Raw genomic sequence first — 15,368 nt, 5'->3', positions numbered from 1 at the left:
TAATCCTGGAACCTGAACTGCTCATTTTCTGGTTTTCTAACCTTTGGATTTTTGGACACAAACTCATGTTGTGGATGAGCATGAAGAGATGAGCTGTGGAGAGCCAGAAAGCTTAACTCCATATTAACAAAGTGCCATGTATGCAATTAGCTGTAAGGCAGGGTTTCTCAAACAGGGGTCGCTGCTTGTGCAGGGAAAGCCCCTGGCGGGCCAGGCAGGTTTGTTTACTTGCCCTGTCCGCAGGTCCGGCCGATCGCGGCTCCCACTGGCCGTGGTTCGCTGCTCCAGGCCAATGGGGACTGCTGGAAGTGGCGCAGGCAGAGGGACTTACTGGCTGCCGCTTCCAGCAGCCCCCATTGGCCCGGAGCAGCGAACCACGGCCAGTGGGAGCCGCGATTGGCCGGACCTGCGGACGAGGCAGGTAAACAAACCTGCCCGGCCCGCCAGGGCTTTCCTTGCACAAGCGGCGACCCTTGTTTGAGAAACCCTGCTGTAAGGTGTACAAAAAGCTTTAGGTGGAGAACAGTTCAGTATGGCTGTACTTCACACACTACTAGATGGTGCCTCCTCTGGCTGTTCTGGGGATTAGCTCTGCCAGGGCAACACCCCTTCTTGCAGTTCCACCCCATCTCTCTGTCCACAGTCCCCCTCTCACTTCAAGAGCTCCTGCTTCCTCTTCATAACTCTGCCAGATCACTCAGCGTTTCCCCCTTCCGGGGCATCAAAATCTTTCAACACAACTTGTCCCAGGCAGTCTGCTTCCTGCCTCCTGGTCTGCGCTACTTCCCCAGTGGCTGAGGGGGGAAACTGGTCCTGCCCTCTACTCTGTGTTCCAGATCAGGAACCCTTCCATCACTTGCTAAGATATGCCCTATTTCATACCTTGCTGCTTTTCCCCTGAGCTTTTCCTACCTTTCTGGCTCTATGGGTTTGCCAGCCCAAACTCCATCCTCCCAAGGAGTAGCTGTAGCCTATCCTCCAGGCCTAACCATAGTACCCTTCTCCCAGGGAGCAATTGCAGACTATTTCTCTGTGGCCCCCAGCTACTGTCAGCTTCTGGGCTTTATACAGACAGCTCCTGTTCCTGTCCAGCTGAGCCTTGACTCTAATTAATCCCTGCTCCCTGGCTGCTCCTCCAGGTGCAGCCTGGGCAGTTAATTGGCCCAGCTAGCCACCTCAACCCCTTCTCCCTTGTGGGGATAGACACCCTATCACTGGCTGATACTAACTCAGACATCAGTACATTGTGATCAGTGGAATTGGAGCCAGAGGGCCCTTGTTCCCTGGAGGGACAGGGACTGTTATTGACAGCACACCAGGGGACAGGGAATGGGTGGAGTTTGTCTGAGTTGCTTCCAGACTCAGGGAGAGAGCAGTGCACAGGGTTTAATGAAGTTACACTTGTTGAACTTAACCTGCATTCAGCTTCACTCTTTGCTAATGAAACAAGGAAGAGGAGACTCCCAGTAAAAGTCAGCTCAACCTAGCTCCCACTGGCTGGATCCAGACTCTGTTTCAGTTCTTGATAGCTTTCTACTGACCCTCTGTGTGACCCAGGACAAGTCTGAACCACAGAACCATAACGTACCACTTTCTCTTGGTGACCAAAATTTCCTTCTGTATTCAATCAGATTTTAAATCCAGACTACTAGAATTCAGAGTTTTGTGGAACACAGTGGCACCAAAAGCCCAGTGGAGAGCAGATGAGCACTTATTTGGCAAAAGAGTTATTTAGCACATTAAGCTAATGTCCTACATGTCTCTGTTGACAAGTGTTATTGTGCAAATGTAGCTAAGCTGAGGTACCAGTCATTTGTTCCCCCCAATCTTGAGTCCATTTGCAGTAAAGGGTCACATGGAGTGTAGTGTTTTCATTTACATTCTTCTACCATCCTCAAACTCCTTAAGAAAATGCCTCAGGAAGTCATTTATAGCCAAAAAATAGGAAACCTGACATTTTTACAGAGTTTAGTTCCTCTATAGTAGAAACATTGTAACGAGACCAGATCATATGTTTTAGCGCCATCAATAGGCTTCCTGAATCATCCAAAAGTCTATGAAAACACAAAATGTGGAGCTATTAGGCTTAGTTCAGGATTAAGCATATACTACCATTTTCAATTTGTAGCAGTCAAGCAAGCCCTAGTAAAGCAGGGGACCAATACTTGCAAATCTAGAAGTCCAACTTCTGATATAACCAGATTTTTTGCAGCTTAGGCAAAACAAACAAACATAAATGCCTTCCAAAGCGAAGAGATTAAAACGCTTCCTCCAGCCAGTTTCCAAACAAATATATTCAAACAGAGAATGGCTTTAGATAGCCAAAGTTTAAGTCACTGTCACCATCCACCTGCTATCAAAACTGTTCTAGCTAGCTATGTCCTCTTTCCTCTAGAAAGCTTACCAAACTCAGTAACTAGAACACAACCCTTTTACAGTGTGTAATTTGCAACTGCTGATCCAATTCTCTACTCTTCCCCATGACATTCCTTAAAATTAGGGCTTTTACATTTGATTTTTCTATTGCTCAAAGTGTTAACACCCACCGTACCAATCCCTAGATGGAGTCTATACACTCCAACATAAATTTTATTCTGGTTCTTTAAGAAGAATACACAATATTAATTTGTGGTGGAATACTGTTTAGCATGCTATAGTGTCAGTAGCCACAAGAGGGTAGCAGAGCCTCAAGAACATATATATATCTCCTCAATATATGTTCCATTCTATATGCATCCAAAGAAGTGGGCTGTAGTCCACGAAAGCTTATGCTCTAATAAATTTGTTAGTCTCTAAGGTGCCACAAGTACTCCTGTTCTTCTAAAACTGGTGCTCTAATACTCCCATTTCAAAAATAGATTCATAGATGCATAGACTCTAGGACTGAAAGGGACCTCGAGAGGTCATCGAGTCCAGTCCCCTGCCCTCATGGCCGGACCAAATACTGTCTAGACCATCCCTGATAGAGATTTATCTAACCTACTCTTAAATATCTCCAGTCACAAAACATCACCCAGTCACATGATTAAAATCATGTTTGGAATCATGCAGGCTTCTATAAGTGAGATACATGTTTCAGGGGGTTGGCAGGGAGACACCTCGCGACTCCTCATGCATATCTGCTTGACTGATTTATTTATTGGTGACCTGATGTCCTGCCTTCCTAACTGGAGGCCAATCTTCCACAGATTTCAACAGGCTTTGCATCAGGCCGTGGGTATATATTTTATAATACAATGTGTCCAGTGTTCTCACTAAGGTTGTATATTTTCCCATTTCTCTCCTTTGCAGGGCCGCACATCCTGACTATCGCTGTCTTTGCACTCACAGGGACCGTGGTGTTGGTTCTGATCATCGCTCTGCTGGTGTTGAGGTACCAGCCTCATCTTTCTTTTCTCCTCCATTTGCTGCTTCTGGGCATGGGTTGTTTGATATCTCCTTGAAAATCTGTCCAATTATCTCCCACTCATCGGCAAGGCTCTTGCTGGCTTCTCCCTCTGTGTGTGCCACTCTATTGTAGACACCACGCATGGCACCTGTATTCAGCACTCCGCTTTGAGAAATGATCCAGTTGCTCAGGTAGTAGATGTGACAGATGATCAGGCCTATTCCACCCACTAGAAAGCACTGTTTTGCATACACACACAAACTTAGCAAGTGTCTTTGTGAGGACAAGGCCAACTTTCAGACTTTTTCTCACTTACTGCTCACACTTAGCCCTTTCTATTACTCTACTATGTTTCTTTACCCTTTTGGTGACTTAACAGTTCATTCTGAAAGGATGACTCAATCTTGTGTCATTGCACAAATAAAAACACCAGAAAGTTTTGGTGCCACAGTTTCTAGACCCACTTTATCTCTTACTATTTTCCCAGACTTGTCTTGCCTCATTGCAGCTAGTTCACATTCTTTTTCTATGGATAAAATTTTCTGACTAGATTGTGGTATAGCTTCTATCATGGCGGAAAAATCAGATTAATAGAAACTGAAACCCACTCTAGGATCCTCTCAAAGAAAAAGTTCAACCCATTTCCAGTGCATCTATATATCTCTCATATTCACAGGACTCAGAACCGTCATTTTCAGTGGTTTTAGAGATGTATATTTTACCTGGACCTTCCACCTTTAGTAGCTCAGATGACTCCTTTTCCACAGGACTTCAGAGACAACAAGAAAATTGGATTCTATGAAAACCTGATTGGTAGCACACTTTAACCATTGTCATTTTGACGTGATGTGTTCTCCTTGCTAGTTAACACTTTTCATGAGATAAGAATCCAAGTTGATGTAGTCAGTCCACACTTGGATGCCCAGCTGTACCCAAGAAACAGAAGAGCTCATTGTTCCCAAACCTAAGGACAAACATGCCAACAGACTGATAAAGTTAATCTGCATTTGTTTATTTGTTGAAGAGCTACCAGAAATTTGACAAAAGGCTATTTCCAGACACTTTGTACTGCTGCCAAAGGTGCTGTTACTCCTCCTGAATCTATTCCAATGAATCTATTGATGGCAAAGATATTAATTGTTGAATTCCATTTAGAGTTTTATGCCACACCCATCACGGTGGTCTCTGAGAGCTTCCAATGCAGAAGAAATTCCTGGGGATTCCTCAGAATCAATTCTTGCTATTTTTTTCCCAAAGAATACATGCTTTGCATGTAGAAATGTTACCAAACTTCACAATCCTAGCGAATTCAGATGGTGCAGGGGATTACCTCATAATTCTCAAGGAAGAAGAGAGACATGACAATGCCATTCTCTTTTGTCAGCCAGTTAATGTCCTGATTAATAACTGATTTCGCTCTTCCCATCAATATAGCCAAGCTCCACAAGCAGCCTACCTAAACTGAGGTCTTCTGACCCTAGTTTCCATTGTGCAGTAATTTCCTGCTCTAGTAAGTCTTATATCTTGATGATAATAATACTCCTAGGGATCCATTAGGCAAGAAAATGAACCAGAGCTCCAATCATTTCTTATATATCACCCAGTGTGTGGAGTTCCTAAACTATCCATACTTTTCTGGGTAGTTCTGACTTCCAAGTAAACAAATCAATCCAGAGTCCTCAAAAAACACAAAACCAGTATTAGACATTGGAAATGTCATTCCAGTCCAATAAGTGCTTAGGTACTAACACGTCAAATGGATCTTTCTTTTCTACTGGGATTAGTTGCCTTATTTATTGAGAGTTCATAGAATTTTCTAGTTAAGATTATGAAATGGGAATTTCCCACAATTTAGTGTTTTCCTAACCATCTTGAAATTTCTCCCTTATGATATCTCTCTGTTCTTGAATGCTATTAGAGTTTCATGTGGGGAATTCAGGAGAGATACAGTGAGACCCATATAACTAGAGCCCCATGATCTCATAACTGTCTAGCACTTTGATTGGTGCTCCTTTTGGCAAATTCTGATGGTTCAAATGCAACTAAACACTCCAGACTAAAATCAGAAAAAACATTTACAGCTAAAAATGGACATTTCCTCCCTCTCCCCTTCGCAATGGCAGTTAAAATATGTTAGAAACATAAAATATTGATGTCAGTCAGCATCCTAGAATCTTCTGTGTTCCTGAGCATTCTCCAGCAGCCAATCACTGTTCAGGATTTGCCAGCATTCCACTAACCAATCTGTGATGCCCATGTTTTTTATACAGGAGTAACCTGCATAGAAGAGTGGAAATTCCAATGAATTGTTTTCCTGTTTTCTTACAATTCTTCTGTTGAGGGAGGACATTCCTGCAGAAAAGACAGGGGATTCCATGCCCCAATTCCCAGGATTATTCCCCAGTATAATCAGGAAATCTGCCAGAGGGAAAGGCCCTCTACAAGAAGTCACCTTACTTCATTCTGCTGCCTCCCCATTGGCTTCCTACATTTCCTGGATAGCACAATTCATTTCTGCCAGAGCCTTGCTGCCAGGGGCTCATCTGATCCATGTTTGCCTCTGGGATTGCCTTCAGAGGATGTTCAATAGCACAGAAAAGTAAACAGTATAAGCTACTGCAGACTCATTCTGCAGTAACTTGCATTGTCTTCCCCTGGGTGTAAATGTGAAGAATTAGGCAGCAACCTGCCAGCATTGACCCCTTCAAATCTATAGTGCTGAAACCTCAGAGAGACCAGACTTCCCTAGGATCAGGGGGAAAGGAGAATGTGATGGAGAGGGTATTTCTCACTTCCAGGCCTCAAAGCTGGGAGCTGTAGGAGCAGGCTCTCCAGGAATGCATGAAGAAGAGAGTGCAGGAGCTGGTGCGCAGGATTCTCTCTAGTACTCCAAGATTCCCCACCGCACTCAGCAGTATGGATTCCAGTTGTTTGATAGGATGATCTTAAACAGGTTTGCTTCTTTCACAGGAAGTACAGGAGAGATATTGCACTTCGGCAGAAGAAATGGTCTCACATACCACCTGACAAGATCCTGCCTCTGGAGACCAATGAGACAAGCCACGTCAGTCTGAAGGTAGGAGAAACAAGATATCCCCACGGAGGGATGGTTGTGGGGGCTCAGAGTCTCTGCACTATCAAGGTTTAGTGTTAGACAAATGGTGACTACTGCTTGGGCTCTGACAATGGTAGAATTATCTGTTAAAACTGGTTCACTGTCTTTTCACCTGCTACGTACTGTGCACAAGAGGAATGAGATTAATCCCCAGTAACTTCCCCACTTAATACGGCAAGTACAAGTTCTTTCTATGACTGTGAAACAGGCCGGGTATTTCTTTTCAGGCTCTTCCATTGGGTTCCCTCATCATTAGTATCACAAATGACATCCCTTTTCAGGAAGGGGTTGATCCTTGTTTTGTCTGTAAATCACAGACCAATAGTATTGATCAGAGGAAGAGACCCTGGTGATTGAATGCTCTGGGATTTAGTTGGGCTCTAAAGAGAGAGACACCCTTGCAGACAGTGGCATACTTTGGCATTATTTTTCTCTCTGCAGTTTGGTGCCTGCCAGGGTGGGGTTGGTATGTTATAATTGCTGGCTAATGAGTCTTCTTTGTTCCCCAGATTGATGAAGACAAGAGGCGTGACACAATCCAGAGACAGCGCCAAGCCAAATATGACAAGAAGGTAAAATGACCCTTAGTCTGTTCCAGGACAACTTGGTAAATCTTGTGAAAAGTAATATAACTCCATTACTTATTAGTGGATAAGGATATACTCAAATACCAGAAGTAGTTTAGGGGAGCACGGATTGTTGTTGTGCAACTGCTATGGTTTCCTTCCAGTTGTTTTTTTCTTTCCAGGTGGTGATCCTGAAAGATCTCAAACACAATGATGGGAATTTCACAGAGAAACAAAAGATAGAACTGAACAAGGTAACTGTTTCATGTAGCAGCTAGACACTACAGAGTGAAGGCAACTAATTAGTAAACCCATTCCCCCAAATCCATGTGTGTGTGTGTGTGTCCATCCCACAGGCTACTGTAGTCTGAGGACCCTTCTGTTTGTTATGGGGGGGGGTCTTATGCACAGTTCTGATTCTGCACTGTAAGTCATTGAACTTGAGGATGACTGAGATCGCTCATGAACTTGATAGAACCTTGTTAATCCACATTTTTATAATCAGTGCTAAAAATGATGCTCTCTCTTTCCTCACTTCATACCAATCATTTAATAGTGGAGTGTTGTAGTCAAATCTCCTATTACTAAGGGCTAAATGCATCTCCGGTGTATACAAATACATCTCCATTAACTTCCACAGAGTTATGCCCTACATTAGGGTTTAATTTGGCTTTAATACTTCATGGTTTTTTAGAAAATACACTAAGTACATTTTTACATTAGGGACGGATACATTGTAAAGTATTATAAATAATTTAAATGAAACTGCAATAGCCTAACTAAATGAACAAAGTACATACTATCATACAGGATCCTCATATTTGTATTATTTGTTCATTTACTAACTAATTTGCAACATTCAGTCATTTATAATGGGTATCCGTGTCCAGTGTGTGAAACTGTGAGGTTCTCCTGCAGAGGCAATAATGGAGACAGCGGAGTTTGGAATACAGTAAACAGTCACTCCCCACCCTTATCTCCTAGATCAGAAGGCTCTGGAATGAGAGCTACCCTTCAGCAATCACCCACTTTGGTTCTCACACACCTGCACACAGAGAACCCACACATCATATCAGGGTCTGGGATTGAGAGCCCCTTCACAGCATCAGACTTAATTTTGGCTCCCACACTGTTTTTAATGGATACATTATTTTTGCTCTAGCTCCTCCAGATCGACTATTACAACCTGACAAAGTTCTATGGCACAGTGAAGATGGACACGATGATCTTTGGGGTGATTGAATACTGTGAGAGAGGATCATTGCGGGTAAATAACTGTGCAAGCCCCTCTTACCAGTTTGTAAAAGGAAATGCTAACCTGCCAGACGGCGGGGTCCTAGGGCGAGAGAAGGGAGAGGAGCAGAAGTGAAGTCAGTAATATTACTTCATAGAAGTACTGAAGTAATATCCCTGACTTCTCTTCTGCTCCTCTCCCTTTCTCCTGCCTGGAGTCAATCCTCAGCAGGTGTAAACTGGCATTGCTCCTGAGTCAATGGAAAGACTCTCATTGACTTCACTGGGCTTTGGATCACTCTCATAATTAAAGGATGCAGTGACAGACAAGTCAGAATGTCTTGCTAGGCTTTGCACAGTGTTCATGTAGCCAAACATTCACAGAGGCTCATTTTTGCTACTGGAAACCACAGTGGCTAGAAGTTAGATTCTCACCTTTTTGTTGTTGCTGTGTAGGACAAACTTATATTCCATTCCCTAGCCTCCAAGTAACCCAGTGTCTGTCATAATTTACGTACTTCTTAAGTAAAACAGAGGGGTACCCCTTTTTAGTAATTGGCCAAAAGGCTGTGTGATTCAGAGCTTCGTTAACATTACCAAGAGATGCCTTCCCCGGCTGTTTCCTTGCTATAAGTCAGCCCCTTTGTCTCCTTCTTGTCCTCCCAGGATGTCTTAAATGATAAGATCTCCTACCCAGATGGCACCTTCATGGACTGGGAGTTTAAAATCTCTGTCATGTATGATATTGCCAAGGTAAGTGAATCAGTGGCAATGAAGCATTTATAAACCTGTCCTCATGCTATAAAACTTACATAGTGGGTAGCTATAGGTGACAGGGCCTAACACAGAGGTGGGCAAACTATGGCCTGCGGGCCACATCCGGCCCACGGGGCCGTCCTGCCCAGCCCCTGAGCTCCGGGCCGGCCCCGGCCCCTCCCCTGCTGTCCCCTCTCTCCCGCAGCCTCAGCTCGCTGTGCTGGCAGCGCAGCAGTGAGGCTGGCTCCGGCTGGGCGGCGCGGCTCAGGGGCAGATTTAACGGTGAAGACAGGGTGCCCTGGCACGGGCACCCCAACAACAGGGGGCCCCAAGGCACTCGGGCAGCTCAGCACTGGCGCACCCCCCGTGGGGGGGGAGGGGCTGCACTGCGGGGGCAGGGGAGCAGGCGGGCTGTGTGGGTGGCAGAAGCACGGGGAACGTGGCCGGAGGACTAAGGAGGAGCACCGGGCGGCTGCGCAGCCGGCCGGAGAGAAGCAGTGCTTTGAAGGGGAAACCGCCGCTTCTCTCCGGCTGCGCGGCTGCCCTTGCTCCTCCTGAGTCCTCCACCCATGTTCGCAGGGCCACATTCCGAAAGGGGATGAGGGTGGTCCCAGGGGAGTGATTAGGGGCAGGGGGTCTTGGGAGGGGGTGCTCAGGGGACGGGGGGGGGGCTGGATGGGGGGATCCCGGGGGTCGGTCAGGGGACAGGGAGGAGGGGGGGCTGCATAGGGGGTGGGGTCCTGGGGGGTGGTTAGGGGCAGGGGGTTCCGGGAGGGGTGGTCAGGAGACAGGGAGCAGGGGGGATTGGATGGGTTGGGGGTTTTGAGGGAGGCAGTCAGGGGGCGGGAAGTGGAAGGGAGCAGATAAGGGGCAGGGGGCAGGCTGTTTGGGGAGGCACAGCCTTCCCTACCCGGCCCTCCATACCATTTCGCAACCCCGATGTGGCCCCCGGGCTAAAAAGTTTGCCCACCCCTGGCCTAACATAATATATGCTTTAGGCTACCAAGAGAAAAAGTGCGGTCTAGTGGCTAGAGAAGGGATTTAGGCACTTGGAGCCCTAAATTCTATTCCTAGCTCTGCTGCTGATTTATGGTGTGTGGCGTTGGGCAAGCTGCTTAAAGGAAAACTCCAGTGTTTGTTCAGAATGGTAGACTCGCACCATCTTGTATCAAAAACAACAGAATAGGGTTTGTTTTTTAAATGAACACTGTAGTTAATCTTTTATATGTAAATCTTTCAATGGCTATTATCCAGGATGGCCAGGGATGATATCCCTAGCCTCTGTTTGCCAGAAGCTGAGAATGGGTGACGGGATGGATCACTTGGTGATTATAGATTCATAGATTCTAGGACTGGAAGGGACCTTGAGAGGTCATCGAGTTCAGTCCCCTGCCCTCATGGCAGGACCAAATTCTGTCTAGACCATCCCTGATAGACATTTATCTAACTTACTCTTAAATATCTCCAGAGATGGAGATTCCACAACGTCCCTAAGCAATTTATTCCAGTGTTTAATCACCCTGACAATTAGGAACTTTTTCCTAATGTCCAACCTAAACCTCTCTTGCTGCAATTTAAGCCCATTGCTTCTTGTTCTATCCTTAGAGGCTAAGGTGAACAAGTTTTCTTCCTCCTCCTTATGACACCCTTTTAGATACCTGAAAACTGCTATCATGTCCCCTCTCAGTCTTAACTTTTCCAAACTAAACAAACCCAATTCTTTCAGCCTTCTTTCATAGGTCATGTTCTCAAGACCTTTAATCATTCTTGTTGCTTTTCTCTGGACCCTCTCCAATTTCTCCACATCTTTCTTGAAACGCAGTGCCCAGAACTGGACACAATACTCCAGTTGAGGCCTAACCAGAGCAGAGTAGAGCGGAAGAATGACTTCTCGTGTCTTGCTCACAACACACCTGTTAATACATCCCAGAATCATGTTTGCTTTTTTTGCAACAGCATCACACTGTTGACTCATATTTAGCTTGTGATCCACTATAACCCCTAGATCCCTTTCTGCCGTACTCCTTCCTAGACAGTCTCTTCCCATTCTGTATGTGTGAAACTGATTTTTCCTTCCTAAGTGGAGCACTTTGCATTTGTCTTTGTTAAACTTCATCCTGTTTACCTCGGACCATTTCTCCAATTTGTCCAGATCATTTTGAATTATGACCCTGTCCTCCAAAGCAGTTGCAATCCCTCCCAGTTTGGTATCATCTGCAAACTTAATAAGCGTACTTTCTATGCCGATATCTAAGTCGTTAATGAAGGTATTGAACAGAGCCGGTCCCAAAAGAGACCCCTGCGGAACCCCACTTGTTATGCCTTTCCAGTAGGATTGGGAACCATTAATAACAACTCTCTGAGTACGGTTATCCAGCCAGTTATGCAACCACCTTATAGTAGCCCCATCTAAATTGTATTTGCCTAGTTTATCGATAAGAATATCATGCGAGACCGTATCAAATGCCTAACTAAAGTCTAGGTGTACCACATCCACAGCTTCTCCCTTATCCACAAGGCTCGTTATTCCTATCAAAGAAAGCTATCAGATTGGTTTGACACGATTTGTTCTTTACAAATCCATGCTGGCTATTCCCTATCACCTTACCACCTTCCAAGTGTTTGCAGATGATTTCCTTAATTACTTGCTCCATTATCTTCCCTGGCACAGAAGTTAAACTAACTGCTCTATAGTTTCCTGGGTTGTTTTTATTTCCCTTTTTATAGATGGGCACTATATTTGCCCTTTTCCAGTCTTCTGCAATCTCTCCCATCTCCCATGATTTTCCAAAGATAATACCTAGAGGCTCAGATACCTCCTCTATTAGCTCCTTGAGTATTCTAGGATGCATTTCATGAGGCTCTGGTGACGTGCAGGCATCTAACTTTTCTAAGTGATTTTTAACTTATTCTTTGTTTTATTTTTATTTTATCTGCTAAACCTATCCCCTTCCCATTAGCATTCACTATGTTAGGCATTCCTTCAGACTTCTCGGTAAAGACCGAAACAAAGAAGTCATTAAGCATCTCTGCCATTTCCAAGTTTCCTGTTACTGTTTCTCCCTCTTCACTGAGCAGTGGGCCTACCCTGTCTTTGGTCTTCCTCTTGCTTCTAATGTATTGATAAAAAGTCTTCTTGTTTCCCTTTATTCCTGTAGCTAGTTTGAGCTCATTTTGTGCCTTTGCCTTTCTAATCTTGCCCCTGCATTCCTGTGTTGTTTGCCTATATTCATCCTTTGTAATCTGTCCTAGTTTCCATTTTTTATATGACTCCTTTTTATTTTTTAGATCATGCAAGATCTCATGGTTAAGCCAAGGTGGTCTTTTGCCACATTTTCTATCTTTCCTAACCAGCGGAATAGCTTGCTTTTGGGCCCTTAATAGTGTCCCTTTGAAAAACTGCCAACTCTCCTCAGTTGTTTTTCCCCTCGGTCTTGATTTCCATGGGACCTTACCTATCAGCTCTCTGAGCTTACCAAAATCCACCTTCCTGAAATCCATTGTCTCTATTTTGCTGTACTCCCTTCTACCCTTCCTTAGAATTGCAAACTCTATGATTTCATGATCACTTTCACCCAAGCTGCCTTCTACTTTCAAATTCTCAATGAGTTCCTCCCTATTTGTTAAAATCAAGTCTAGAACAGCTTCCCCCCAGTAGCTTTTTCAACCTTCTGAAATAAAAAGCTGTCTGCAATGCAGTCCAAGAACTTATTGGATAGTCTGTGCCCCACTGTGTTATTTTCCTATCATATATCTGGATAGTTGAAGTCCCTCATCACCACCAAATCTTGGGCTTTGGATGATTTTGTTAGTTGTTTAAAAAAAGCCTCATCCACCTCTTCCACCTGGTTATGTGGCCTGTAGTAGACTCCTAGCATGACATCACCCTTGTTTTTTACCCCTTTTAGCCTAACCCAGAGACTCTCAACACTTCCGTCTCCTATGTCCATCTCCACCTCAGTCCAAGTGTGTACATTTTTAATATATAAGGCAACACCTCCTCCCTTTTCCCCCTGTCTGTTTCAAGGTGATAATGAAAATCTCACTTTTTATTAAAATCTCCTTAATCCAAATTGTCACAGTTTGTTGGTCCTGTTAATGACTATTTCACATTCAGTTAACCTTCAGCATTAAGAGCTCTTTTAAATAACAACTGTGGACATGTTTCCCTCTCTTCTGGAATCTTACAAACAAGTTTTCTTAATTCTTTGCAGTTAATCTCCATAGGACTCCCTTCCAGGCACTGACCAACGCTGACCCCATTGAGAGTATCAGATCTGATGAGATCATACACTGAGATAGAGGGCGAATACTGGCTTCAATGAAGTCACTGGCAAAATTCTTGTTGACGTCTATGGGGCCAGGATTTCATAGACAACCTGTTAGCCACTGTACTATTTATAAATGCATATTGGAGTCAAGAATAAAAGGGTTAGGAGGCCCGTTCTATGGCATATCACCTGATGTTATTTGAACCAGTCAAGATGATTCAGGCAAGTTCTCCGAGGAGTCCTCCTAAACACGAGTATTTGGTGATTTGCAGTTTGGAGCTGGTATTGTAATGGAGGGCTATGGTGTGGCCTATTGATTACCATACACCACTCTGCAGTCATCACCTTACCTGACCCTCATGCACACACACAATTCCCTACTTTTATCCCAACAGCTCCTTCTCTGCTTACATCCGTCTCCTGGTGCACTGCCTTACAGCTCCCATTTCCCTCAATACCCAGCTCATGCATCCCTGAGACCCAATTGCTACTTCCTGCAGTTCAATAATCCAACACCCAGTTCTTGCAACCCTGCACCTACCATCACCAGCTCTTGTTCCCCCGCACCCCAATTCCTGCCTCCCTGACTGCTACCCAACCTGTGAATTCTGCCTTCTGCTTCCCCAGCTCCTCAGCTGACCCTGAGAGCTGGTGCAGGGCCTGATGCCTCTTGCAGCTCATTGTTTCTGTGCCAGGCAACTGGTGCTATCTTCACTGATTCCCTTCTAGCTGCGTCCAGAAAGAGAGCAGGAAGCAGCTGCTGCCACTGTAGCAGCCCCTGGCGGTGTGGAGGAGACAGTGCAGGCTCCAGCAGCAGAGGTAGTTTTGAGTCAGTGCCTGCTGCCTCTACAGACTCATGACAGGTCCAAGGACTGGCACCTTCTTCAGCACATATCACAGAGCCCCAGGACTGGCACATCTATATTCTGTTCTAGCTGCAAGTCACTGAAAAGACCTGACAAAAGCCCTGATACAAAGAAATTACAGTCATTGAGCCTTATGGGCACAAGGGCAAATGTTGCTCTTGCAAGGCTGTTGCTTGTTAAACAAGGGGCATTGTTAAATAAGCTGAAGGAAATTGTGCAGCTGAATACAATATTTTTGTACCATGTCAGAAAAATGGGCCCGTTGAAAGGGCTTGGTCAGAATTAAAGCTGAAGGATGGGATCTTCAAAAGTGCCTTGGGGCTATATTTTAAAAGGTATTTAGGTACACATCTACCCTGATATAACGTGACCCAATATAACACAAATTCGGATATAACGTGGTAAAGCAGTGCTCTGGGGGGGCGGGGCTGCACACTCCGGTGTATCAAAGCAAGTTCAATATAACGCCGTTTCACCTATAACGCGGTAAGATTTTTTGGCTCCCGAGGACAGCCTTATATTGGGGTAGAGATGTACCTAAAGATGCAGAGAGGCACCTACTGGGATTTTCAAAAGCGCCAAGCCATCTAACTCCCATTGATTTGTCCTTAAGAGATACAGGAGCATAAACCTCACTGAAAGTCAATGGGATTTGTGCTCCTAACTCACTCAGGCAATTTTGAAACTCACCCATCTGCTTAACCAGGCTTTCTGCTTCCAAACCCGCTTCCCCAGTAAAAAGGATGGCAGTGGAGGAGAAAGCCTTCTCAGACACACCAGCTCCCCAACTTGAAGACAAGGGAGTTCTGTCACATGTAGACCACAGTATCATTGAATCATCTCGTAGGAGGCCAAAACTGGTGAGGAGTTTCTGCTCTAGTGGATTTGCTCCCTGGGTTGGTGTCAGCAGGAGTACACACGAGATGCAGAAGCAGAAAGTGGGCCCTGAAGCTTGCAGAAGGGCCTGCTGTTGTAGGCTCTCTACACTAGGTGGTGTCAGCAGGGCTGCATGGGAATAGCAGCAGCGTTAAGAAGTGTTTCCTTTGGACACACATTATTACGTAGTCTCTACAGGTTCCAGCATGATATATGTATGCACAGGATAACCAGTTCCAATCACATTTTTAGGGATGCTTGCATCCCCCTCTGGTTGGGGTTCAAACATACCTCTGC

General features: G+C 45.0%; 1 protein-coding gene across 3 annotated transcripts in view; it reads left to right on the top strand.

Annotated features, from left to right (window-relative positions):
- Window positions 1-15,368, top strand: part of GUCY2C (guanylate cyclase 2C) — a 70,882-nt gene that overhangs the window by 31,284 nt on the left and 24,230 nt on the right. For all 3 annotated transcript variants that reach the window (XM_065562404.1, XM_065562400.1, XM_065562396.1), the window contains 6 exons: window positions 3,292-3,373; window positions 6,359-6,464; window positions 7,013-7,075; window positions 7,252-7,323; window positions 8,232-8,336; window positions 8,969-9,055. In XM_065562404.1, coding sequence (XP_065418476.1) covers window positions 3,292-3,373; window positions 6,359-6,464; window positions 7,013-7,075; window positions 7,252-7,323; window positions 8,232-8,336; window positions 8,969-9,055 — 515 coding nt within the window. The remainder of the gene's footprint in view (window positions 1-3,291; window positions 3,374-6,358; window positions 6,465-7,012; window positions 7,076-7,251; window positions 7,324-8,231; window positions 8,337-8,968; window positions 9,056-15,368) is intronic.

This window comes from Chrysemys picta, chromosome 1 (genome assembly GCF_011386835.1).
Source record: "Chrysemys picta bellii isolate R12L10 chromosome 1, ASM1138683v2, whole genome shotgun sequence".
Taxonomy (NCBI): domain Eukaryota; kingdom Metazoa; phylum Chordata; order Testudines; family Emydidae; genus Chrysemys; species Chrysemys picta.
The sequence above is the reverse complement of the archived record's forward strand: the minus strand, read 5'-3'. Positions and strand labels throughout refer to the sequence as shown.